The 26,979-nt window shown below is 44.8% G+C and overlaps 1 protein-coding gene across 1 annotated transcript in view; it reads left to right on the top strand.

Moving 5' to 3' along the window:
• XYLT1 (xylosyltransferase 1) overlaps positions 1 to 26,979 on the top strand; it is a 346,464-nt gene that overhangs the window by 296,597 nt on the left and 22,888 nt on the right. Inside the window, exons 7-9 of the mRNA XM_055561345.1 lie at positions 13,506 to 13,722; positions 16,911 to 17,087; positions 21,446 to 21,708. Coding sequence (XP_055417320.1) covers positions 13,506 to 13,722; positions 16,911 to 17,087; positions 21,446 to 21,708 — 657 coding nt within the window. The remainder of the gene's footprint in view (positions 1 to 13,505; positions 13,723 to 16,910; positions 17,088 to 21,445; positions 21,709 to 26,979) is intronic.

A 26,979-nucleotide genomic window follows, 5' to 3' on the forward strand; every position in this document is an offset into this window, starting at 1 on the left:
TGGTCTGGAGAGGGTTAAAATAAAGTAAACACAGCACATCAAGTAGTCAGGTAGTTCTCTAGCAGAAATATTTTTTTTAATTGAGGTATAACTGACATATTAGTGTCAGGTATGAAGGTGAATGTGTTAGTTGCTCAGTTGTGTCCAACTCTTTCTGACCCATAGACTGTAGCCCACCAGGCTCCTCTGTCCATGGAATTCTCCAGGCAAGAATACTAAACTGGGTTTGCCATTTCCTTCTCCAGGGGAGCTTCCCAACCCAGGGATTAAAACTGGGTCTCCTGCATTGCAGGCAGATTCTTTATTGTCTGAGCCATAGCATTCAATATATACATATATTGTAAAATCACCACCACATATGTCTAGTTAATATCCATCACCATGCATGGTTAGTTTTTCTCATGATAAGAACTTTTAAGATCATAGCAACTTCAATATGCAATATGTATTATTAACTGTGGTCACCGTGTTATACGTTACAGCCCTCACCGTATTTATTTTATAACTGGAAGTTGTTCTTTTGACCACCCTTACTAACTTCCATTAGTTCTCTTTCCCTTTGTGGGTTTATTTTCTGGCTTCAGATGGTGACCCTTCTCAACATATTAGCCTCATTTTACTAATGAGGAAACTGAGACTCAGAGAAGTGAAGTGACTTGCTTAGCTCACACAGCGAGGGCAGGGCTAGGACTCAGGCCTAGAGGAATGTGTCCCCAGAGCCCAGACTTAGAATCCTGCATGATGCAGCCCATCTGTGCTCGGGTCCTGCTTTCTTCCAATATGCTGGGTGGCTTCGGAGCAGCCACTCTGCTTCTCTGGGCTTCACTGTGTTGGACAAACGCAGTGGTTGAATGAGATGTATCTCCAAATGCCCTCGCATTCTGATGTTTCATGCTTCAGGAACCAGCCCTTGCAAAGACACGTGACAGAGGCAGAGAGTTCAAAAGACGGAAAGATGGAGCGAGACAAAAGCAAGCAGCGAGATACAAAATAGGCCACAGGGTGCCTCCATTTTTAATCCCGCATGTTTCTAATAGCAGTTTTGACCTTCTGTCCCTAACTCCAGTCTTTAGCAGTCAATTTAGACTTCTAGCTCCCGCTGCTAAAGAGATGGCATAAAGGCAAAACTAGTATTTTAATAGCTGCCCAATTGGTCCTGACTCTTCCTATAATTAAAATGAAGGAGAGTGTAGTGTTCACTCTATTTCCTTGTTTTCCTCTAAAAATCAAGTGGCTAGATATATTGAAAGACATGCAGTGCAGTATCATTTTCCCAAATAATCTCTGCAGGGCTAGCAGAAGCAGGTGCCCTGAATAAGCAGGTCTTGGGCAAACATCCCAGGAACTCCTGGTTTCTGCTCAAGAGAGCGTCAGAGAAGTTCCCCAGATCTCAGTAGACTGATCAAGTCCCAGAGTATGGGACCCCTTACAGGGAGATGGAAAGAAAAACTTATTTCTCTTAGCCAGAATAGAGTTTCTGGACTTTCTGGCCTTGGTTGGTGTCAGTGCTCAAATAATTCAAGGTCACCAGGGTCCCAGTGCTCAGTCTTGGGGCGTAGTGTGGAGTATTTGTAAGAGCATGGGCCCTGGAGTCCAGACACCTGTATCAAAAATGCCAGCTTAGCGTGTTAAGCCAAGGCACTCTGGCAAATGGCTTCGGATTCTCCATGCCTCCTTGTCTTGTCTTTTATAAGATCCAGACATGGGGGATTTGTCTGGATCACATAAGATCCAGTGATGTGTGGGATTGTGGAGGACTGAGTAGCCTCACAGACCACAGGAAGCATCTAGCCAGGTACTTTTGAGTGTGTTATCCCATTTCATAGATGAGTAAAACTGAGGCTTGCAAAGCTGCTTTAACTTGCTCCAGGTTCCACACAGCTGGTATTGGAGCCTGGTTTTGTCTGACTGTTATCACCCCATTTTAGTGACTACATCTGAGAGGACCTGTTACTTTGAGTTCTTAGGGTGTGCAGCTGAAAGAGAAAAATTCTACTGATTTTAAGCAGAATTAGGAAAATCAGCCCATCCCCTACTTTCTAGAGTCAGCCTCTCCTAAATTATGTTCATGATCCACCAGTGATACGTGAGATTATTTGGGGGAGTTCATGAAGAAGTGTCATGGGAGAATTTGTATATAGTTTATGTGCATCAACAAAAATTTATATAATTAATCCAGTACTTCACAGATATTATGCTTAGAATAAGATTAAGTTAAAAAAAAAAAAAGAAGAAGAACAGTTGAAGCTATCTAAAGTTGGTTTAGAAAAAAAAATATTGAGGGCAGTCCCATACAGAGTTAGTAAAGCCTATAGCATAGCTGTTAAGAATCCAGGTTCTGGAACCAGACTGCCAGGGTTCACATGCTAAGCACTCATCAGGTGTGTGGCCCTGGGTAAGTTAAATCAATGACTTGTGCTTCAGATTCTTAATCTGCAAAATGGGAAGAATGTAATAAAGCCACCCTCCTAGAACTGCTGCAAGAATTAAAGCAGGGGATAGGTGGATAAGCTCTTGGAATAGTTAGGTGTGCATATTAAGTTGATGACGGTGGTGATGATGGTGGTGGCGATGGGGACAGGGCTGAAAAACCTTGAAGATAATGTGTATCCGCATGGTTAACATTTTAGAAAACCTTTTTACAGTTCTTAGAGAAAGATCTAGTATTTCAAATGTAAAAAGCCTAGACCAGAAGGAAGCTAGGAAGGGTCCCAGCTCTCAGGTCACAAGTGGCATAAACAAGTTTCTTCCTGTTCCCAGGTCTGGGATCCACCTGCTAGACGTGGTGGTCCCCCGCTGGCATCAGAATGGCAGCTAAGCAGATTCGCCAGCTCTTCTCTCTGACATTGAACTAATCTTCAGGCCCAAAGCTCCCTTGACGTATAAACAGGCAACTGTTTAACCAAAAGTTGGCAAATCCATCGAGAGTCTGGCCAGGAACCTCCTCCAAGCAAATCTGCTTTCAGGAGGCCCGTTGGTGCCAGCTTGCTTATCAGGAGAACTCTCTCCCCATCTGTCTTGTAGCACCATGATTGATGGGAGGAGATAATTAATATCTCATCTCCAATGGGGAAAGCAGATTGCATTCCCCTCTCTCTTTCCTTAAACCCAACTGGTGAGTTTATCGCTGTTTGCATGTTCACTTTGTTTAATCCAGTTATGGCAGCCATGTCAAAATAAAGCTTAGCATCACACAGGCACCCGCGCAAAGCTGTGTACACAGCTCTGTGGGCCTCCTCGTGAGTTTTGAGGTCAACTTTAGAACTTTTCTTTTTTTGAAACAATACATGTCGAAGTTAGACCAAAGACTAGGAGAAAAGTTTGTGCAGTGTCATCTCTGAGATAAAGAGTATGTTTTTTCATTTCCTTTTTTGCTTTATTTTTGTGTTCTATGCCTAGGGAGGCCTACATTACTTTCATAATTAGAACATAATGCAGTAGATATTGTTTTTAAATTTGTGTGAAATTTAAAATAGGGAAAATCAATTAGTCCTCAGTGGGCCTTTAGACTCTCGGAGGCACAAGCTGATTCAGGCCCTGAGTGCTATTCAGGCCCTGAGCATGGGTCACCCAGCCTGGGGTCCTTGGTTCCAGGATTTGGGCCCTGACTCTGCATTTCTGCTTAGGCTTGGTTTTTCTTTCATTCCTGAATGTGAAACTCAAGTCAACTTTCTTCACCCAGAGTATATGTAATATAGCATTTACTGTGTGCAGATACTGTCCTAAATGCCTTATAGATATTAATTCTTTCAATTCTCACAACAATCCCATGATATAAGTACAGTTAGTATCATGTCCATTTTCTACATGGGAACATTGAGGATAGAGAGATTAAACAACATACAGCTTGGGAATGGGGAAACAGACTTGAACGCAGGTGGTCTGGTTCCGGGGTCTAGACTCTGAGCCACTGTGCTACACCAATTCCCTGAGTATGTTCATCATGGAGTTTCCTACCACATTCAAACCACATGTTCTTATGGAGGACACGCTCCTTCCACCAGTCAAGTCAGACCTGCCTCTCCTGTGGCTGGTCTCCTCTAACGTGAGGAGGTGAAGCTGAGCTTCTCCCTGTAGCCCTCACCCCCACCACTTTAGCTTCTCTTCACTCATTCGGGCTCCGGCACACACTATTTCTGTCTACTATAAAGCTCTTCCCCACAGCTCTTGAGATGACTGATTCCTTCTCATCCTTCTTGTCAATGTCACCTCCTCAGCAAAATCTTCCCCAACAATCTTCACTAATTAAGTCCCTGTCTCTTTATTTTCTGTCACTGCACTCTGTTTTCCTGTATAACACTTATCACAAATGTCTAATTATATGTTCATGTATTTTGTAGCTTTTTATGACTACTTACTTATTTATTAGAGCAGTTTTACGGCCTTGTGGTGGAGTGTGGAATCCAGAGCCTGACTGCTAGGTTTGAATCCCTCCCTTACCACTGACCAGGTGTGTAGCCTTGGGAAAATTACTTAACCTCTCTGTATCTTTGTTCCTTCGCTTGTAAAACGAACTCTCATAGGATTGTGATGAAGACTAAATGAGAGAATATACATTAAGTGCAAGGAATAGGACTTAGAAAGTAGTAAGTGCTCAATAAATGATAAATATTACGGATTTACCTCTCATTCTAGAAGAGACAGGACAGGGCTCATGTCCATCTCCTTTACAACCATATTCTCAGCACATAGACTTGGAAAGCTGCTGAATGAGCAAATGACCCAAGCTCTTTTGGTCTTCCAACTACTGCAGAGTAGGGACTGACAGATGACTCCAGCCCATGTCAGGAAAGGGCATAACCCATACTGGCATGTGAGAAATGGCCAGTGGATCCCTTATGGGGCTGCCAATTTAGGAACTTAATGACCTGAATCCTCACTGACTTGTGCCTTGGAAAGATGGGAGGGTTTCATATTTGTGGTTCTCAGACAGAATCAGGGTGCATGTGAAGCTTGTCACATCTGCCACCACAACCAAGGGCATCACAGGAGACTCACTGTGGAGGCACTGGGTTTCTGTCCTTGGTCCTGAAATGACATTGCTTTTCAGAACATAAAGGGTTTCTCCTTAGCCCTGACGTGCGCTACACATGCCTGTCTACAAATTTCTAAAATAGAGAAGAGGAGCGATTGAAGTTTTAATTTTCCAGCTTGATGATGGAAAATGTTAAGTATCTTCATTCAGTTGTGTCCAACTCTTTGCGACCCCATGGACTGCAGCATGCCAGGCTTCCTTGTCCATCACCAACTCGTGGAGCTTACTCAGGCTTATGCCCATTGAGTTGGTGATGCCATCCAACCATTTCATCCTCCCTTGTCCCCTTCTCCTCCTTTCTTCAAGCTTTTCCAGCATCAGGGTCTTTTCCAATGAGTCAGTTCTTTGCATCAGGTGGCCAAATTATTGGAACTTCAGCTTCAGCATCAGTCCTTCCAGTGAATATTCAGGACTGATTTCCTTTAGGATTGACTGATTGGAACTTCTTGCAGTCCAAGGGACTCTCAAGAGTCTTCTTCAACACCACAGTTCAGAAGCATCAATTCTTTAGTGCTCAACTTTCTTTATAGTCCAACTCTCACATCCATACATCTACTGGAAAAGCCATAGCTTTGACTAGATGGACCAAGCACTTGCTAAATGCTGAGTACTACACTAAGCCCTCTCCATATAAAATAGAATCGCATTTAAACTCTATGAGACAGGTATTAAGATGATCACTGTTTCGCATAAGAAGCTGAGGTGTCTTGTCTTCAGGTTGCCCAGGGTTAATGGCAGATCCAGGACTTGTACCAAATATTCTGGCTCCAGAGCCCCAAGTTCGGCCCCTGTGTCACATGGCTGTTTTGTGTGGGCCCTTCACTAGCTGGCTGAGTTCATATACTGTGTTTCCATGTTTTGCTCCATGATTTTGTGTTTAAACTGAAATGCTTAGGTTGTACTTATACTAAAGAGTAATCTGGGTTCAGTGACATATCACTGGACAGGAAAAGAGAAGAAGCATTTTTATAGGCTGTGTGACTTTGGATGACCTTGGCTCATACATCCTCTCTGGGCCTCAGTGTGTTGGGGATTTTTATCTATAGAATAGTTATATTAACTAATTGCTGAGATTTGTTCTTGCTCAAACATGCTGTAAAATCTGAGGGGCAGAGTTCTTCCTTTCAGAATTCATTATACGACAAGACAGTTCTGGAATAATTCCACACTTGATGAATATGCCGAGATTGTAGCCAGGGAATTAACTGAATTGAGAGATTTCTTTAGCGTCTGTCTTTTCTGGGGCCATTTTCATAGGCTACAGATTACTCTCTTAGCTAATTTTTTCTCCCCTGGGGGAGATTCAGAACCCCTCGCCACCCTCCATCTCATTAACTCTGATGCTCAACTGGTCCTTGTGACATCCCAGTAGAATCATATTTAGCTGTGATTTTGTCCCATATTGTGGCAGTAGAGACAAATCTCAGGAAGACAAACCATTCCTGAGAGCCCAGGAGATAAAACCAAATGCAAGCTATCCCATGTTTGCCCTCAAGTAGCCTGAAGACAGAAGTTCCTTGTAAGGTCTGGCAAGAAGCCTCTTCCAACCAGCAATGAGCCATTTTCTCTTGGTTCACTCATTTCTGGTCTCTGTCTTTTTGAGGACGAACAAGTTCTTAGATCCTTCGTTTGAGTCCTTTTGGAGGGACCCCAGCGACTTGGGATGAAGAATGGGAAAGTAGTAAAGCACTTGCATTGGATTCATTCAGACCTGAATTCAAGTCCCAACCTGATCGCTGTGTGACTTTGGAGAAATTATTTAACTTTCCTGTGATTCAGTTCCTTCACCTGTCAAATGTGTTAGAAAATTTTGATACCTGGTTAACCAACAGCAGCTACGTCCTGACTGCCTGACAGATATGGATGTTACTCTTCCCTTTTTTCATTCACTCAACATATTTATTGGGCACACGCTGTATGCTAGGCACTGTGCTAGACAATGTTCTAGGCACTAGGGATACCACAGTGATCAAAAAGAGACAAAAATGGGGAAAGGATAGTTAGGGAGTGTGGGATGGACATGTACACACTGCTTAGTGTTATGTGTTCTATGGGAGGGGAGCTTGGGGGAGAGTGGGTACATGCATGTGTGTGGCTGAACCTCTTCACTGTTCACCTGAAACTTCACAACATGGTTAATAAGCTATACCCCCAAAGAAAATAAAAAGTTCAGAAAAAAAAAAGACAAATATTTCTGCCCTCTTGGGCCTTATGTCCAGTAGTAGAAAAGGCAATAAATGAAATAGATACCTTGTGCCTTGTATTAGAAAGTGAAAAGTGCTATGGAGAAAAATAAAACACCAAAGGAGGATTGGGGAGGGGTGTCATGTCTATGAAAAAAGGAACTGATGATTGGGTCAGCCCATTGCTTGCATTGAGTCTTACTAAACACTTTGCAAGAAATTTTGTAAATATCATGCATCACACTTTTGCAGCTGATTTGGGAGCTTGTCAGAACAGGTGTCATGGGCTCATCCTACAGGTGAGGCAACTGGCATTCAGAGAGGGTGAATCAGCCCCACACCTCAGTGAGTGCAGAGATAGCATTGGTACAGACCCTCTTTGTGTCTGTTCTTCTAGGATATCTCCTGTTGACCCTAGGTTTCCCAGGTAACTAGGTCATAAACAAAACTAAAGAGGGGACAGCATCACTGGCCATCTTCTGTGTAATGGGCCTGTTGTTGCACACCTTCCCTCCATCCCTCAGGTGGGAGAGCCGTGTGCCTTTTCCTGGTGAGCCAACATTGATGAAAGACTCACCCAGATGTTCACAAACTTACTTTGGTTTCCAGCCTTTACCTTTTCAAATTACGGTAAATCCACATGGGGGAGTAAAAAGCAAAATCACTGCCTAAACAGCTCGATTGTTTTTGCCTGATAGATTCCCACACTCTGAGCCTCTTCCACCTTCTCTCAGTCCAGACCTAAGTTCCTGGTAGCCCCTTTCAACCCAGGAACTTTTCTGAGACCTGGGAAATCTGTGATCTCTATTTACTCATAATTAACTGAAGCATGCTTTTGCAGCTTATCGGTTTTGAAGGCAGTAAGTACAGCAGTCAATCTCCCAAACCCCGTAAATATTTTATTTTGGAGATTACTGCATAAATGTTGTATTTGGATATTGCAGTCTGGGACATCACATTAAAATTGCAAGATGATGCTGTTATCCAATCTAATGGAACATGAAATTAAAAAGCTGGTCCATGGAAAGAAAAATTTTGCGTGTCATCCCACCTGTATTTCTTCTCTCTCTCTCCCTCAGTTGTCTTGATTACCATGAAAGTTTTGATAAAGTATCTAAAATTTAAAGGTTTAAGCACAGTTAAGTGTACCCACCGGACATTATCATCTAATTGGCACCAGCCAGAGTCGAGATAGGATTTTCTTTTCCCTGCCTCAATGTCTTCCTTCAGTGAATCAGTTATAGCCAAGTTTGGTGTCAGTAAGTGCCATTGTGAGTGTATTGAAAACCTTTTACCAGGTCGCTCCCCAGGGAAAACGTGGCTTTGCTAAGGATAGTGAATTTTACACTTGGAAAGAAAATTTTAGGGAAAGGTCAGGACCAGGGACATTGGAAACCTGTGTCTTCTGGTTGGCTTCTGCCCTGTGTGTCTTCAGAAAAGTTCCCAGCCTCCTCTGGGATCCCATGCTAGATGGGATCCATCTAGTGCTTGCCCCACACCCTCTTCCTCGGTATAAGAGTGACTTAAGAATGTCACAGCTAAGTCCCTTGTTGTTGTTGAGTCATTAAGTTGTGTCCAACTCTTTGCAATCCTGCGAACTGCAGCATGCCAGGCTTGCCTGTCCATCACCAACTACCGGGGCTTGCTCAAACTCTTATCCATCAAGTCGGTTATGCCATCGAACCATCTCATCCTCTATCACCCCCTTCTTCTATTGCCCTTGATCTTTTCCAGCATCAGGTGGCCAAAGTATTGGAGCTTCAGCATCAGTCCTTCCAATGAATATTCAGGGTTGATTTCCTTTAGGATTGATTGTTTTTCCTTTAGGATTGATCTCCTTGCTATCCAAGGGACTCTCAAGAGTCTTCTCCAGTGCCACATTTTGAAAGCATTAATTCTTCAGCACTCAGCTTTCCTTATGGTCCTACTCTCTCATCTGTAGATGACTACCGGAAAAACCATAGCTTTGACCGTAGGGAACTTTGTCAGCAAGTGATGTCTCTGTTTTTCAATATGTTATCTAGGTTTGTCATAGCCTTCCGTCCAAGGAGCAAGAGTCAGCAATGATTTTGGAGCTCAAGAAAAGAAAATCTGTCACTGTTTCCACTTTTTCCCAATCTGTTTGCCATAAAGTGATGGGACTAGATACCATGATCTTGGTTTATTGAAAGTTGAATTTTAAGCCAGCTTTTTCACTTTCTTCTTTCACCTTCAACAAGAAGCCCTTTAGTTCCTCTTCATTTTATGCCATTAGGGTGGTATCATCTGCATAACTGAGGTTGTTCATATTTCTCCTGGCAATCTTGATTCTAGCTTGTGAATCATCCAGCCTAAACAGTACCTTAGAGACTACCTAACTCATCATTATTACAACTGGTGGTCTGTGGGCTGGATTTAGCCTAGGGATATGTCTTATTTATCAGAATTTTTTTAAGGGATTTGAAATTCTTTTAGAAAATGCATTCTCTACATCTTTGCTGATTCTACCTATACTGTTATCTTATACTCAGCCTACCTCACACACTTACATTATTTGTCTGATCCCTGTAGGCATTTAATTTTACAACCTAGACCTAGCCTAACTTTATCAGCTTCCCATGGGGGAAATTAGTCAAGGTCATTATTTTCCAAACTCACCCAGCTGGTTACTGGTAGAGTCACGTTGTGATGAGATGAAAAGCACATTTTAACAGAATTAAGTCTCTTCACCACCAGCATCATTGTAATCACCATTTTTATCACACTAGCATCAAGTTTTCCTAGGAATTAAATCTATTACACCATTGTGCTCAGTGAGTGACCAGTGTCTGGGGGCAGGTCCTCTGTTTGTGCAGAAGAAAGTGCTATGGGTGTGGGTTTATTAGTGAGGTCTCAGACAGTTCCCTCTAGCGAATTTGTGGGAGGCTCAGTGGGAGAGATTCTTTCTAGAATTGAGCGTGGCCAGCAGGGTGGAACCATCTCCAGATACTATACTCTATAGCTGCCTTGCAGTGTTCCGGAACCTGTAATTAGGCAGAAAGGAGGAAGTTTGGGTCAGTTCTAGTGCAGCATCTGTCTTGCAGGAGACAGGTAACTCTAATGTGAAGACAGAGGTGAGATCTGTCATGGAGACACAAAAACCTGTAGACACGCAATGGGGGATGCAGCCCGGCCTAGTGGAAAAGTGGCCCTAAAGTTCCACAGCCATGGCTACCTACTCTACCTGGAGGCTAAGAACATTTGCATCCATCACAGTAGTGATAAAGGTGAAATCGTTAAGGAATGTATTAGTCCAGACTTCTTCCATTGCAAATGACAGAACCCTATTCCAAAATGCCTTAAGCACATTACTGACAAGTCTGGCGGTGAGTCAGAGACAGCAAGATCCAGGGTCTCAAGAAAAGTCATTGAAGCTTTGTCTGTGTCTATCTCCTCTCTCAGAGAAGGCAATGGCACCCCACTCCAGTACTCTTGCCTGGAAAATCCCATGGATGGAGGAGCCTGGTGGACTGCAGTCCATGGGGTCACGAAAAGTCAGACACAGCTGAGCGACTTCACTTTCACTTTTCACTTTCATGCATTGGAGAAGGAGATGGCAACCCACTCCAGTGTTCTTGCCTGGAGAATCCCCAGGACAGGGGAGCCTGGTGGGCTGCTGTCTATGGGGTTGCCCAGAGTCGGACACAACTGAAGCGACTTAGCATCAGCAGCAGCAGCAGCATCTCCTCTCTCTCTCTCTTTTCTCTGTTTTTGTGATACCTTCATGGTCAGACAACCTCTATCCACATGGTGACAAGATGGCTGCCTGCAACCCTCAGCTTACATTCTTCCAGACAAAAATCCCCAAGAAAAGCCTTCCTTCCTAGTTTTTTCTGCAAAAATCCAGAACCCAGTCTCAGACTCAGCTTGACTTGTTCTCCCATCCCTGAAGCAATTATGGCAGCCAAGCAGGTGGTATACCCTGGTTGATCAAGCCAAGTCGTGTCCCCACCCCTGGTGCTGGGGGTGAGGCAAACCAAGTGAACTGAGAGTTGAGGGTGAATGTCCAAAATAAAATCCAGGTGCGGTTCCCACAAAAGCAAGGAATGGACGCCGGGCAGACAGACAAGGAAGTGAAGTACCAATATGTGCTGCAATGTGGAGGAACCTTGAAAACACGATGATAGCTGGAAGAGGCCACACCTTGTGTGATTCCATCTCTATGAAATATCCAGACTAGGTAAATCCATAGATGGATGGCCAGGATCTGGAGGGAAGGGGAGTAGGAAGTAACTGCTGATGAGGATGGGGGTTTCCTTTGAGGGTGATGAGCTACTTTGAAACTAGGTAAAGATGACGATTGCAGATGAACTAATGCTGTTGAATTGTATGCTTTTAAATGGTTGATTTTATGTTGTATGATCTGAAAGAGCAACAAGATCAGAAAACTTGTAAATTATAAACTCCCAAGGAGACAACCGGCTCCTGAGGGGCAGGGATCATCTTTGCTTCTTCTTGCCTTCCACCAGGGCCAGCCCATGCCTGGCACATAGTAGGTATGAAATTAATGCTAAGTGAAAATGAACTGAGAGTTTGGGCCAGAAGTCTTGGCCCTAGCTCTGTCCACCCTCCCAACAGCCCCATGCACCTTACAAGCTCTTTGACCTTTGATTTCTGTGTCAGTAAATTAGGGAATGCTGAATTTGCCTTGTCTGCCTCGAAGAATCCTGTGTGTGTGCACACGTGTGTGTGTGTGTGTGTGTCCTAGAGGAGGAGTTATTAATCTGAGGTTCATGGATAGAATTTAGGGGTCTGTAACTTTGAATAGGAAGAAAATGATTTTTTTTTTTTTTTTTTTTTTACTGTGCTGGGTCCTTGTTGCTCCATGGGCTCTTCTCTAGTTTCAGTGAGTGGGGGCTACTCTCTAGTTTGCAGTGCCCAGGAGTCAGTAGTTGCAGCTCGTGGGCTCAGTAGCTGTGGCTCCCAGGCTCTAGAGCACAAGCTCAATAGTTGTGGTGCAGAGTCTTAGTTGCTCCATGACATGTGGGATCTTCCCAGATCAGGGATTGAACCCGTGTCTCCTGTATTGGCAGGCAGATTCTTTATCACTGGACCATCAGGGAAGCCCAGGAAGAAAAGGATCTTAATTTTCACTAAATGCTAATTGAAATCCAGCTAAATATAGGATAACAAACCATTATAGTATTAGCAGTTGCTGTTAGAATCATATATTTCCTTTTTTTGTCCATTCTTCCTGTCGTGTCCCCAACAAGTGATTGAACTCGTGACCCTTGCATTGTAAGTTCAGAGTCTTAACCACTGGACTGCAGAGAAGTCTCAGGAATCACGTATTTTCAAATCATATTATAGTTGATGCATCCATGTCTAAATATCATTTATGCTCACCTCTTCTTCAAAATTACAATAGTGTTTAGACCTACTACAAGATCTTGTTATTAAATGGGTTAAAAAGAAAACACATGTAATTATCATAAATTTGGTGTTTTTAAAAATATTTTGCAATCCTCTATATAGTGTATGAATCAAGAATCATGTGAATTACTATGCCATCACTTTGGTATTTATGGAAATATTTTGTAACTATGTGTATTTTTGTTGTATTTAAAAGCATTATTCTGCAATGGGATAAATTTAGGAGTAGAGGATTAACAGATAGTTATAAGTAAAACAGATGATCAACAAACCAAAGATTTACTGTATAGCACAGGAAACTATATTCAATACCTTTCAGTAGCCTGTAAATGAAAAGAATCTGAAATATATGTATGTGTGTGTGTGTATATATATATATATAACTAAATCACTTTGCTATATGCCTGAAACTAACACTGTATTGTAAATAAATATACTTAGTTTACTGATTAATTAATTTTTAAAAATAAATTTAAAAATAAAAGCACTGTTCTAAGATGAGGGTCTAGAGACGTATTCACCAAATTCCAATGCATCTGTGGCATGAAAAGGTGATTTCAGAAGTCCTCTAAAGTGGAAGCAGATGTAGCAGATGATCGTTGCCATCTAACTGTGCTGGGCAGGCAAATGTCCTAAGCGCTCTAAGCCTCAGTGTCTTCATCTGTAAAATGGGCATAATAATAGTACCTGCCTCATAGTGTTAAGAGACCAGCCTCACTTGTGAAGGTCAAATGAGAAACTACACACAGACCCCCTAGCTCAGCACAGAGCGTGTAGTAGTGCTCAACAAATGCCTTTATGGCCAAGACATTCCCTGACAAAAAGTAGTTTTGACCATTTCTTTTGGACTCTGGATTGAGCTCTTTCATGGCTAAGCATGACTTTGTCTTGTCCAGGTTCATCCGGAAACAGGGCCTGGACCGGCTCTTCCTGGAGTGTGACGCCCACATGTGGCGCCTGGGGGACCGGCGGATCCCAGAGGGCATTGCTGTAGATGGCGGCTCAGACTGGTTCCTGCTAAACCGGAAGTTTGTAGAGTATGTGACGTTCTCCACTGATGATCTGGTGACCAAAATGAAGCAATTCTACTCCTATACTCTGCTTCCTGCCGAGGTGAGTATCTGGGGGAAAGTCCCTGGGAAAGGTAGGGGCTGGCTCTAGCCCTTGGAGCAAAGTGGATGCTGAATTTTTGGTGATGCTACATGGCATTGTCCTCCAAATATCCAGAGGAAGATGGGGAACTGTGCCAGCTACCAGGAACCTTACTCTTACCGTAGGACCCCTGGTCCCGTCCAGTCTGGAGGGAGGTCGTTGTATGGAGGAGATGCACAAGGCTGCCACCAGCAATCTATACAGTGTCTTTTAAAGTGTAAAGTAAAAAAAGGTAGTTCTTCCTCAAGATGCTTGGCTCCCATCGGTCATAAAATCATCACAATATACTAATTTTGTTAGAACAACTTTAGTGCCATTTTTTAGAAAATTGCTATTGAAAAAAATACAAAGTTCTCATACCTACAATGTCAATGGTACCCACAGGGTTGTGCAGTGCATAACGCACATTTGTATATGCTGGCTTCTTTAGAGACACCCGTATCAACTTTTGACAACTCCTCCACAGTCACCAGTCCTGTAAAAACTTTTCCAGTAGTTTTGGCCCCATCAGTCACATCAGAAGTTCCGGTGATCACCAAACCAGGGCTATTGTTGGGTTTGCTCTACCTCCTGCATTGACAGCCATTGTGGCCAAATGCTTAGGACCCACTATTTCTTGTTAGCTTTTGCAGCTATTTGAAAAGGTCTCAGAGGTCTGCCACCACTTTTCAGACCTCAGGATGGGAAACTATCTTAGTTCAGAGTGCCAAAACAAGATACAATAGAATGAAGGTACTTCTTACAGTTTTGGAGGCTAGAAGTTGTAGGTCAAGGTGCCAGTGTGGTCAGGTGCTTTCTCTCTTTTTGATTGCAGACTGCCTACTGACATTGTGTTCACACATGGCCTAAGGGGTGAGGGAAGGGCAGTAATCCCATTTGTGTGGACCCCACCCTCATTACAATCACTTTCCAAAGGCCCTACCTCTTGACACCATCACTTGAGGGTTAGGGTTTCAACCTATAAATTTTGCGGGGATGCAAACATTCAGTCCATTTCAGAAAGTCCTGTGTGTAAGATTGCAGGCTATTCTGAAACAGCCCCAGCCCCATCTGGAAATGGGTAGGGACTCAGTGCTACAGTGTTGCTCCTGACAACAGCCAGCAGCCTTCTTATCAGACCTGGGCAGAGAGATTCTAGATTAGTTCCCTGACCTCTAGTTCACTTTCAGCCTAATCTCTAACTTCAGAAAACCCCAGTGCTGGCTCTGTTTCTATTAAGCCTGTGACACCTCCCATGAATGGCCCACCATTCCTGGCTGGGCCCCATCTCAGGGCCACTCAGGTTCTGTGTTTCCAGGCCAAACAAGACAATGCATCTCATTTGATGGTTTCCACATCCCTCACCAACATCTGGGGCAGGGCCAAGCTCTGAGTAGGGCTGACTGCTGACATAACTCCTAAGGGATGATGGGCTTGTCATCACTGGGTCAGGTTTTGCTATTCTGTATACATGTTAAGTCATCAGCTTTTAATCATGTTTCAGCAAAAACCACTTTCTCTCTCAATTCCAATAACCTCCTCATCCATTAGCTTTTCTGCATCATTACAAAAGGACACAGGACAATTGATAATCGGGTACCTACCCCACTGCTTGATGGAGAATATGTGTCTGTTTGGGCTTTTAGACAATTCAAGCTTAAAATGCAGGTTCACAGACATGTCATTTAGCATCACAAGAAGGTCAGCTGGGTGATGTGGATATAGCCTCATTTTATCCACTCAGCCATTGAGAAGAGACTGTTTGGGACTTTGTTTGATTTAATCAAGGTGTGCATCCCAATGCTGGCTCTCTCTGTCCCACCCACCCGACCCTCTACCCCACAGAGCACCCAGGCACTTTACATTCCAATGTCTCTATTAGATCCCACCTCCTCCATCCCAGCATTTCTGCCCTGCCCTTTTCCCAAACCACCTCTAAGGGATGAACTTAGAAGAAATCTGAAGGCTGTGCCATGAGTTTGCAACAGGCGGACACGTATTCCCCAATAGCTTCCCCTAGGAAGCAGAGAGCAGGGGAAAGCATATCACCCTGGTATCTGAGGTTGTTATAAAACAGTGTCCAAATAGAAGTCAGTGTGTGTGTGTCTTTCTCTCCCCATCTCTCTTTCAGCAGATCCAACCATATGTCTCTGCTCTGGTCTCTCTTTTCACTCTCAACATTGCCTTTTTCTCAGATTCCTAGGAGAGGTTGGCCAACAGTCTCAGGAATAGGGGGAAATGATGGTGTCTGTTTCAGCACCATGGACAGCGGGAAGCCCCAGCACACCCCACCTTTCCTCCCTGTGTTGTAGTCTCTCCTTCTGTGACTGGGGCAGGAGGTCGTCCATGATTCTGGCCTCCCTGTCCCAGGAGTGAAATTCCAGGGCTTCAGTCTTTGTTCTAAAATATCTCAGACTGAATCCCTTTGGTTTCAGGTCTAGCTGTTTGTAAACCAAGAGTCCTTTGGCCCAGGGTTTTTTAGAAAATTGTCCCAATGTTTTCCTCTGGTCCTCATGTGTTGACATACCTTGTGCTGTGCTTAGTCACTCAGTCATGTCTGACTCTTTGTGACCCTGCGGACTGTAGACGCAAGGCCCCTCCGTCCATGGCGATTCTCCAGGCAAGAATACTGGAGTTGGTTGCCATGCCCTCCTCCAGGGGATCTTCCCAACCCAGGGATTGAACCCAGGTCTCCTGCATTGCAGGCAGATTCTTTACCATCTGAGCCACCAGGGAAGCCCAAGAATACTGGAGTAGGTAGCCTATCCCTTCTCCAGTGGATCTTCCCAACCCAGAAATTGAACCAGGTCTCCTGCATTGGAGGTGGATTCTATACCAGCTGAGCTTCCAGGGAAGCCGTGAAGGACTTTTTCTCTCTGCTGAACGGATGTACTGGGTCATAAGAGATGTCTTGAAATCAGCTTCTAGGCTGCTGGAAGAGACATCTTAGAGAAACAGAGCAGTAACTGCTAAGCAGAATGCCACTCTGGGCAAAACTTCCAGGGTGCTCTGGCTAGGCCTGCATGGGACTAACTCCATTTGCAGAGAGAACAGCTGAGTCTGCAAGAGAGTCCCTTCAGTGTCAGGTGGTCCCTGGGAAGGACCCCCACCCCAGCCCAGTCGAAGAAGACTGGGCAAGGTCTCAAGCCAGGCCCTTCTCTCCCCCTCAGTCCTTCTTCCACACGGTCCTGGAGAACAGCCCACACTGCGACACCATGGTGGACAACAACCTGCGCATCACCAACTGGAACCGCAAGCTGGGCTGCAAGTGCCAGTACAAGCACATCGTGGACTGGTGCGGCTGCTCCCCCAATGACTTCAAGCCGCAGGATTTCCACCGCTTCCAGGTGAGCCGCCCACCCAGCCCGCCTGCCCGTGCCTTCCAGCCAGCATCTGCAGGTGTCCAAGGCAGCCCTGCAGCTCATCACATCCCACACACTCCAACCCCAGCTGTTGATGATAACCATAACAACATCCACAATAGCCAACACTTACTGATCACTAACACCATGCAAGGGACCATCTAACTTCTTGGCCTGTGTCAACTCATTAACCCCACAACAGCCTCAGAAGACAGATAGACACAGAGATAGATTATTTTAGAGATAGGGAAACTGAGGTAGAGATCAAAAACTTTATGCAAGGTCACACAGCCCAACATATCTGTTTTCAAAGGCCGTACTTGCATCCATTTCTCTATGCTGCCTTTTGATCAGAATCTCCCCAAATATTTGTTTAAAATACATTTCTGGGTACAAACTTGGTTAGAGTGCAGTTTCTCAACCTCAGCACTCTTAACAGCGTGGCTGGATAATTCTGTGTTAGGGTGGAGGGATGTAGGATGTTTAAGCAGCATCCCTGGCCTCCGCCCACTAGATTCCAGAAGCACCCCACCCTCCACTGTGACAATCAGGATGTCACTGTTTAATGTCCCCATGGGGATCCAGTAGCACCCTGCAGATATGACAACCAGGAACGTCTTCAGATATCACCAGATATCCACTGGGGACAAACACATCTCCAGTTGAGAGCTTCTTATCTCCAGTGAGGCTCAGGAATTTTTATTTTTAATGTAGCAGACTTAGGGAAGTTCTGATGAGCAGCCAGGTTTACAAACCACCGTGCTCTGTGAACTTAAAGGAGTAACAAGAAGAAAGCTGCTTGCCATCGCAGGAATCTCTGCAGGGCCCAGCAGTTCATGCTCTGGAGAGAGGAGAGGCAGAAGGGTGGCCAGTGTCCATCTGCTTCCCATGAGCCCCAAGGGTGCCTTGGACCCAGACCTATTCAGGATGGCAACCTCTTTCCATCCACGTGAGCACGCCTCCTGCTCCCTCCAGGCCAGCACCCTGAATTCTTCCTCTTCTCCTCCTCCCCATGCCCAGCCTCAGCTGCCCAGAGCATACATTCACAGGCCACTCTGAGGTCACTGAGCTACCACGTGGAGATGATATGCTGCTCCCCAAACTGCTAACTTGGAGTGATGGTGGGTGTTGAGGGCAGGGACAAGAATGCCAGGCTGATTACACAATCCAAAGTGTCCCTACTGCCTCACTCTGGCACATAACTGAACCACGAGAGGACCGAAACTGCCCCCATGGAGCTTCCAGCCTCTTAGCCCAGCTCCTCGGAGTGTGGTCTGTAGAACAGCAGCATCAGCATCACCAGGGAGCTTGTTAGAGATGCAGAATCTCTGCTGCTCCTGGCCTGCTGAGTCAGAATCTGCATTTTAACAAGATCCCCAGGCAACAGGGAGGCTGTTCTGTTTGAGAAGCATGGGGTTGGGGTCTTCTGTGTCCCAGGCTGTGTGCCAGGTTCTCTGCAGGCATTGGCTTCTCTGGGTAGAAATCATCTCCATTGTGCAGGTGGGAAAACCAAGGCACAAGAGGGGACTTAATTGTCCATGGACACGCAGTAATGGAGTGGTAGGGTGGGAGGTCCCACGTGGGTGTTTCCAGGTCCAGACCTGAGCTTTTTCCACCAGACCCTGCTGCCAACCTGATTCCACGCCTGGTGGAATGCGGAATACACAGCAGTTTTGTCCCATCATTCATATTCCCTCAACGTTCCCACCTAACACCTTTTGCTCGTGTAAGCAGTTGCTGCAATGAGTATTCTTTAGGCCTGTTTTTGGCGGAAGACTGAAAGCTACCCAGGGGCCTCCTCAAACCCATGGTAATTGAGGTTGGGTGAACTTGGGTGACATTTTAGCTCCATTGTCTGTGCATAAAGGGTCTGCTGAGCAGAAAGGGGTGGCAAGGGGAATATTTGACCTGTTCAAAGGAGGACAAAAGAAACAGAACAATTTCCACTTTTGTAGAGGATCAGCTTTCACCCTCATTGCAAAGGACCTTCACCATTTAGAGCAAGGAGATAGAGCAATTCTTGAGTGCACTGCCCCTCTTGGGCCACTCCAGGGCAGCAGCATTTGTATTCCAGTCCCAGCATCCTGGGGACATCGTGGTCCCTGATAAAGATGAGCTAACATAGAGACCGAGTCACATGCTTGCAGCTCTTCAATTCACAGCAAACAAAGATCAAGAATATTTCTCAACGTCTAGACTCAAGAAACTGCTGCCTATAAGGAAGTCTGAGTTCTTATGGAAATAACTCCAAGGATGAGAAGTATAAACATAGAAACATGCTTTTTAGGAGCTCCAGGTATGATCAGAGACTCTTAGGAGGAAAAAGGAGGCTGCCCTGCCACTCACTCTGGTGCTCTGCATCCAGAAAGTGAAGACTTAGAAGTCCCTGTAGTAGACTTAAAGGCATAGTGATAACAGTCTCATAATAGCTGCTGTGTGTCACATAATAACACTGTGTGTCAGATTCTATGCTAAGTACCTATATTATTATTATACCCATTTTAAGGACTGGAAAAACTGAGGCCCTGGATAACTTCCCCAAAGACATATATAGCTAGAGAGACATAGAGTGAGAATTTGAACCCACATGTTCTGGCTCTTTTTAATGCTCCTATAAGGGAACTGAGCTAACCCCTCGACTGCAGAGAAAGGGTAGGGGTGGGTGTCCCAGGTGTCTGTGAAGCAGAGAGCAGATGGGATATTCCAAAACATTAACAAGAGTCTTTGTTATTGGGGTTTCATTCACTTGACTAGCAGTGTGATCCTAAGATGACATAGTCAATAGAATTTGGGTTTTAGAGTCATCTGAGTTTGAATCTTATGACTGTGTGTTTGTACATTATCCCTTCCCTTCTCTAAGTTGAGTTTCCTCATCTGTAAAATAGGAATCATAGCACCCGCTTTGCAGAGTTATTGGGAGGATTAGAGATAATGACAAAATGCAATGCTCTACGTATAGTATATGCTCAGTTTTTATTGTCATTATTGTTGCTGTTAATGCATTGAAGTGAGAACAATGCTAGACTTAAATGAAGGTCAAAATTTACACAAGATCACAGGCCCCTCAAAGGAAGGGTCTGTGGTTTAGTTGTTTCCATAGCCCTAGACCAGAGGTCAGCAAGCTACAGCCCCTGGGCTGCTCCAGCCCACTCCCTGTTTTTAAATGATTTGTTTCTGGAGCACGGCCACAAACCCATTCATTTTCCAGTTTGTCTATGGCTGCTTTCACACTCTGACAGCAGAGTTGAGTAGTTGCAAAGCTGCAAATATTTATTATCTGCCATTTTGCTGAAAAGGTTTATTGATCTTGCCCCAGACCATGGTTTAAGACCTGGTAGATAACAAGTGCTCAGTACTTCACTTCTGTAACCCATGACCCTGGATCTGAATCCTGGCTCTCGCATTACCTTACTGTGTGACTTTAGATAAGTTCCTTTCCCTCTTACGCATTCAGCCCCTTTGAAAATTTGGTTTACATAAGTAGCCCTCAAACATGTAGCATAATCACCTGGGAGCCTTTTTTTGCTATACAGATTCCTAAACCTCATCTTCAGAGATGTTGACTCAGTCGGTCTGGGGAAGGACTCCAAAATCTGAATATTTTAAGGCTGTTTAGGTGACTGATCTGCAGCCAGCTCAGATGTCATTTGCCTTGTCCTCACACCCTAATGAGCAAACAAATCACCTTCGAAGCCTGTTAAGAGTACAGATTTCTAAGCCTCACTTCCAGGGATTCTGATCAGTAAATCCAGGGTGTTCCCTCTGAGTCTGTAAGTCAATTATAATGCCCAGGAGACAGTAGGGAGTGGTAGGGATTGTGGTGAGCCACAAGGCCCATACCCATCTAAAGGGACAGCCGCTATTCAGCTTTAACTATGTTACCATGCAGGAACTAGTCCTTACCGTTGCCAGATCATTTCTTTTTCAAGAGAAGCCAAAAGTTTCCATGAACTCTTCCACTTATAAAATGTTGCCAGTTAATTCAATTTTAAAACATTCTTCCGGACAACTAAAATACTTCCGTAGGCGGTATTTGCCCTAGACCTCCAGCTAAATGATTTCTGAGATCCCTCCCAACTATAACCATCTAAGCTGTAATTATTTCACAGATATTTAAATGAAGCTGACTTCTGTGTCCCTCATTGCTTTCAATGCTTTACAAATATTAACTCGTTCAATCCTAAAACCCTTTTGACAGATGAGGAAACTGAGAACAGAGAGGGCAGTAGGTGTCTGAATGGTGATGTGGATCCAGACAGGCTGGAACAGCAGAGCTCGCCTCCTCCATCCCCACCTCCCCCATCCCACTGGCTGACTCCGCTCTCTTTATCCCACGAGCACAGCAGACAGCCCGGCCCACCTTCTTTGCCCGCAAGTTTGAAGCTGTGGTGAATCAGGAAATCATCGGGCAGCTGGACTATTACCTGTATGGGAACTACCCCGCGGGCACCCCGGGCCTCCGCTCCTACTGGGAGAACGTCTACGACGAGCCCGACGGCATCCACAGCCTGAGTGACGTCACGCTGACTTTGTACCACTCCTTCTCCCGCCTGGGCCTCCGTAGGGCCGAGGCGTTGCTGCGCGCCCCCGGGGAGAGCAGCTGCAGGTGAGCCGGGAGGGACGGGGTGACCAGGGACGAGGGACAGCCCTCCTCTGCGGGGTTGCCGCTGCACCCCACGCTTCTCCCTAACAGTCAGCTACGCGGACTTCCCAGCATTCAGAGCATTTCCTGTCTAAGCCCTCATAACCCTTTTACCTTCTCAGAATAGCAGATCTAATATTTACCTACTTATTTCCTTTCTGTGGACTCATTCTTTAAAAAAAAAAAAAAAATTTGGCTATACCGGGTGTTAGTTGCAGGCATGCATTATCTTTCAATTGTGGCATGTGGGATCTGGGCTTCCCTGGTGGCTCAGACAGTTAAGAATCTGCCTTCAGTGCAGACTCCATCCCTGGGTCAGGAAGATCCCCTGGAGAAGGAAATGGCTACCCACTCCAGTATTCTTGCCTGGAGAATTCCATGGATAGAGGAGCCTGGTGGTATACAGTACATGGGGTCACAAAGAGTTGGACACGACTGAGCAACTCACACACACGCACACACACGCAGGATCTAGTTCCACCAGGAATCAAACCCAAGCCCCCTGCATTGGGAGCATGGAATCTTAACCACTGGACCACCAGGGAAGTCCTGCCTTTCTGTGGACTCATTCTTTAGGCTAAATATACATATTTTAGAAGAAAGCTTTATGCACCATATTAGATAGTTCTGTTTGTTTTAAATGGAAAGCAATCATGAAAATACAGAACATTTTTGTTTTACTTTTTGTTTTAGAAAATGTCAGATATATACCAAATGGAGAGAAAAATGAAATCCCATCTCCCATCGTCAGCTCTAGTGATTACCGACTCCCAGCCAGTGCAGTTTCATCTCTGCCTTCACCCACCTTCCCCCTCCTCCCAGATTAGTTTGATTGAAGCAAATCCCATAAACATTTCATGTGTCTCTGAAAATTGACTCCTTCCTAAAACACGACCATACTATTTTGTCAGACCTGAGAACATAACCAGTAACATCATGGAAGGCAGAACGATTATTTAAAACGTTCACGTAACCTTTAGATGGAGAAGGCAATGGCACCCCACTCCAGTACTCTTGCCTGGAAATTCCCATGGACGGAAGAGCCTGGTAGGCTCCAGTCCATGGGGTCGCTAAGAGTCAGGCCCGACTGAGTGACTTCACTTTCACTTTTCACTTTCATGCATTGGAGAAGGAAATGGCAACCCACTCCAGTGTTCTTGCCTGGAGAATCCCAGGGATGGGGGAGCCTGGTGGGCTGCCGTCTATGGGGTCGCACAGAGTCGGACACGACTGAAGCGACTTGGCAGCAGCAGTAGCAGCAACCTTTAGAATCATCTCATCTACCACTGGTGGGTACTAGTTAATACTTCAGGAAAGAATGTTCTAGAATATATGGAAAGAAGAGGGGAGGTGGGGAAAGGATTCAACATCACCCCCACCTCCCCTGCCTTTCCCTAAGCCTACCAAACCCTTTTAATTTGGGGCTGCTTCTCTTCTTCTTCAGCAATATGCATTGCAGATATTTCATAATTGCAAGGATTACGTGTCCTGTTTCTTTTGCTCAGCATTGTAATATTAGCCCCTCCTCTCCTTGCTCCTCTTCAGCTTTCCATAATGATAATGACCCTTTTTAATGCCGCTGGTATTCCATTGAGTAGAAATTCCAGAGTTTGCTTAATCTAGCCCTTTCCTGTTGCCATTGTTCTGATGAATATCTTTTTGCAGAAAGCTTTTTTTTTTTTTTTCCATTCTCCTTTCTGATTATTTCCTGAGGATGGACTCCCAGAAGTGCCTCCAATCACTCTCCTTCTCTTTCTTGTTCTGCCTCTGCCTCCTCCTCCCACCTTCCTCTTTAAACAACAAAGAAAAAATTATTAGCATCAGTCTTTCTCCTCTGAGCCTTCTACGTGTCCCTCCTTGCCCTGCTCTTCCTTCCTCTCAAGAACGGAAGGGGGACAGGAAAGGAACTATTTTGTTCTACAAAACTCTGAAAACATGGAAGGTTTTCCTGACTGGGACCCCATGCAGATCAGCTGGGTTTCCACATGCCTGCAACAATTTTCCCCTCAGCCTTCTCTCTCCTCTACCTGCAGGTCCTGATTTAGTTTAAAAGAAGACCAGAATGGGTTAGAAACCCAGAACCTGCCATTTGAACTCCACTCTTACTAGCTATTGGCCTTGGACAAGTCTTGAACCTCCCTGAGCCTCAGTTTCCTCATCTGTAAAATGGGAATAATAATAAGGCTTACAGCATAAGGTGTTGTTAGGTTTAAAGGGGATAATCCTCTAAAACTACTTTATTAGTCATGTATTATTATTATCATTATCCCCATTTTAACAGTATTTTATATCTGAAGTGCTTTAGTAAATGTTTATGCCATTGTTGGTATCTTAGTTTCCAGTATTCTTAAGATGCAGCTGTGTGAGCTGCTTGCTCCATCACTGGTCATATGAACTGTCTATCAGTTCCTCTGTGCTGTCCTTTGTTGACTGTCCCCACTCAATCCGCCTTTTCCGAGGCTTCCAGGGTCATCTGAGCTGCCATTTCCTCTGTGAAGCTGGCTAAGAGCTTCCCCAGTAGCCCACCCCTCACCTCTTCTCATTTGAAAGCAGATTTTCCTTTAACACTCCCATTGCTAGTAACAGCAGTGCCTCAGGTCAAGGTCATCAGTGAGGATCAAGGTCATCAGTGTATGTCTTTTCCTCCCTGCTAGTCCAGGGCAGAATCCCTGTCCCAGGAGCCACCGTATGTGGCCCCAGGAGATGACTGGTGCTTGGAAGGCAAATATCGTTTCAAGAGTCGTTTTAATCCCAGGTTTCATAGCATTTGTAAGGTAAATAATCTTAGATGAAATTTTGAAAGACACCTCCAAGTGATTTATGATTGCTGAAGTTTTCTTCTGCTATTTGTTTTGGGATTAAGCAAGCCATCACGTTGCCTCAGGCCTGGAATCCTTTGGCTTCTACTTCATTTTTTATTATAATGGAACCCCTGTGCCTTGCTGTGGGCAAAGCCAATATATTTATTAATACAAGCCTAAAAATAAATCAGGACAAAGGACCCTTATCCCAAAAGGCAAAAGACAGTAAATTCCTACCCCAGAGCTATCTGGGGAGAAAAGTAGAAACTTTATTTCAAAAATCTCATTTTCTCTGGACATTTCATGCAGATTGTGGCTTTCTAGTCTATAGTATACACTTTCATAAAAAAAAATGTTTATTGCTTTTTTTTGTTGTTAGAAGATAACATTTATTCATTGCAGAAAATTTCAAAATGGCAGATGGGGAGAACAAGAAAATGAAAGTCTGCTTGAGAGTCCCTTTCAGAGATAAGGATGTCAGTGTTTTATTACAGGTCCTCAAATTCAAATGTGATCTAGGGCCAGGAGGGAAGCATGTGTCCTTAGCTAAGGATGGACTGATCCTATGGACCAGGGGCCCCCAGGGTCCCGGTGCTGAATTCCAGCACATCCTTGCCCTGTGGGAATGTACACTTGGAGCTGCCAATCACATCTCCTGATTTTTTCAGACAAATTAGAAATCCACATTTTTGTGTGAGCTTCCCAAATTTTTTAATGCCCACCTCATTTAAATAAGAAATAAAAACACCTTTGGGCCAAGCAAATGCACCAGAGGCATCGTTTAGGTTCTATTGTGTTGCATCTGGCATCTTCTATTGCATCTAGTTACAACTCTCCTCTCAGTTTTAGTTACTTAATTACCATATACAGTCTAGAGTCGGTACCAAGGGACTTTGTGTTCAGTTCTGGTTTCTGGTTCCCTAGATGTATCTTAGAAGCAAAGGGTTCAAGAGAATATCCTTCTAGAATCTTCACTCAAACCTTAAGTATCAATTGAGCATCTACCATGTGGCAGGTTGTGTGTTAGGCACTGGGCACTCAGCCATGACCCAGACAGACCAGGCCCCAAGCTCAAGGTCCTCCCATTCTAGTGTGAAGACAAGCAGTACCCCAGCTCACAGCAACAAGAACAAAAGTCTCTAAAGATAAATGCTCTGCAGTGAGGATAAGCTCAAGTAACAGCAGTGAGTTGGTGACTTAAGAGTCAGCAGTCAAGGAAGATCTCTCTGAGATGGTAACATTTAGCCAAAAAGATAAGACAGAGCCCACCATGCGATCAGTAGAGGAAAAGAGCATCCCCAGCAGAGAGAATGTCCCGTGCAAAGGCCCTGGGCTAGAAGTGAGCTTAGGGTGTTCAAGACTTCAAAATAAGGTCCACGTGGCTAGAAGGTGGTGAATTGGGACAAAGGTAAACAAAATGAGGCTAGAGAAAGAGGCAGGACCTTGTAGACCAGGTAAGGAGGTTGGGTTTTATCCAAGCATAAGCAGAGCCCCTTGTGGTATTTAAGGAAGGGATGACAGATATGGCTACTCTGAGAATCCATTACAGCAGACAAAAGACAGAGGAAGATAAGTAAGGCAGTTCCAGCAAATGTCCAGATAAGACATGATGGTGGCTTGGACCAGGATGCTGGCCATACATAGGACAGTAGAGAATGGATTCAGGTGGAGAAAACAGGATTTCTTGGAAGAAGGAACAGGGGCAATGCAAGGTTAACTCCTGGATTTCTTGACCATCACTTATTTACCTGACCCCTTAGCAACATCCCATACAACTGACTGCCCCCTTCTGGAAACACTTGCTTCTTTTGACTTCCATGGTAATAATTTCTCCTGCTTTTCTTTGACTGTCACTAGTCCACCCACCTTACAGAACGAGCCCTGACAGTGTATTATTTATCCATTGCAATACTGTCACATAACAAACTAGCCCCAAGTCGGTGTTTTGAAACGATAAGCATTTACAGAGCCTTCAAGCTTGCAGGTGAGCTGAGCAGTATTCCTAGGCTCTGCTGGCATCTTTTCCACTTCTGTAGCCAGGGGCGGGTCAGGAGGGAGGCTATGTTGCCCTTGGCTGGGAGTTGTTGGTGGGTCTAGGATGGCTTTGGCTGGGATACCTGGGGTGGCTCAGCTCTGCTCCAAACATCTCACCTTCCCACATGTTAGCCCACCTGTGCTCTCACAGTGATCACAGAGGAGCAAGAGAGGGGATGGAAAATGTGCAAGCCTACCTGGGATCCGGGCTCAGAACTGGCAGATACCTCATCTGCTGGCCAAGCAGGTTTGAGAAGGGGGAAATAGACTCACCTCACTGGTGCAAGGAAACCCACCAAGTCACGTGGGAAAGAGACAGAAGAAGTGACAATTTGGGGACATCAATGCAGGCAACCCCAGGACACTTTCACAGCACCATCTATGCTGTCTCCACAAGGAG

The sequence above is a fragment of the Bubalus kerabau genome, chromosome 23 (assembly GCF_029407905.1).
Source record: "Bubalus kerabau isolate K-KA32 ecotype Philippines breed swamp buffalo chromosome 23, PCC_UOA_SB_1v2, whole genome shotgun sequence".
Lineage (NCBI taxonomy): Eukaryota > Metazoa > Chordata > Mammalia > Artiodactyla > Bovidae > Bubalus > Bubalus kerabau.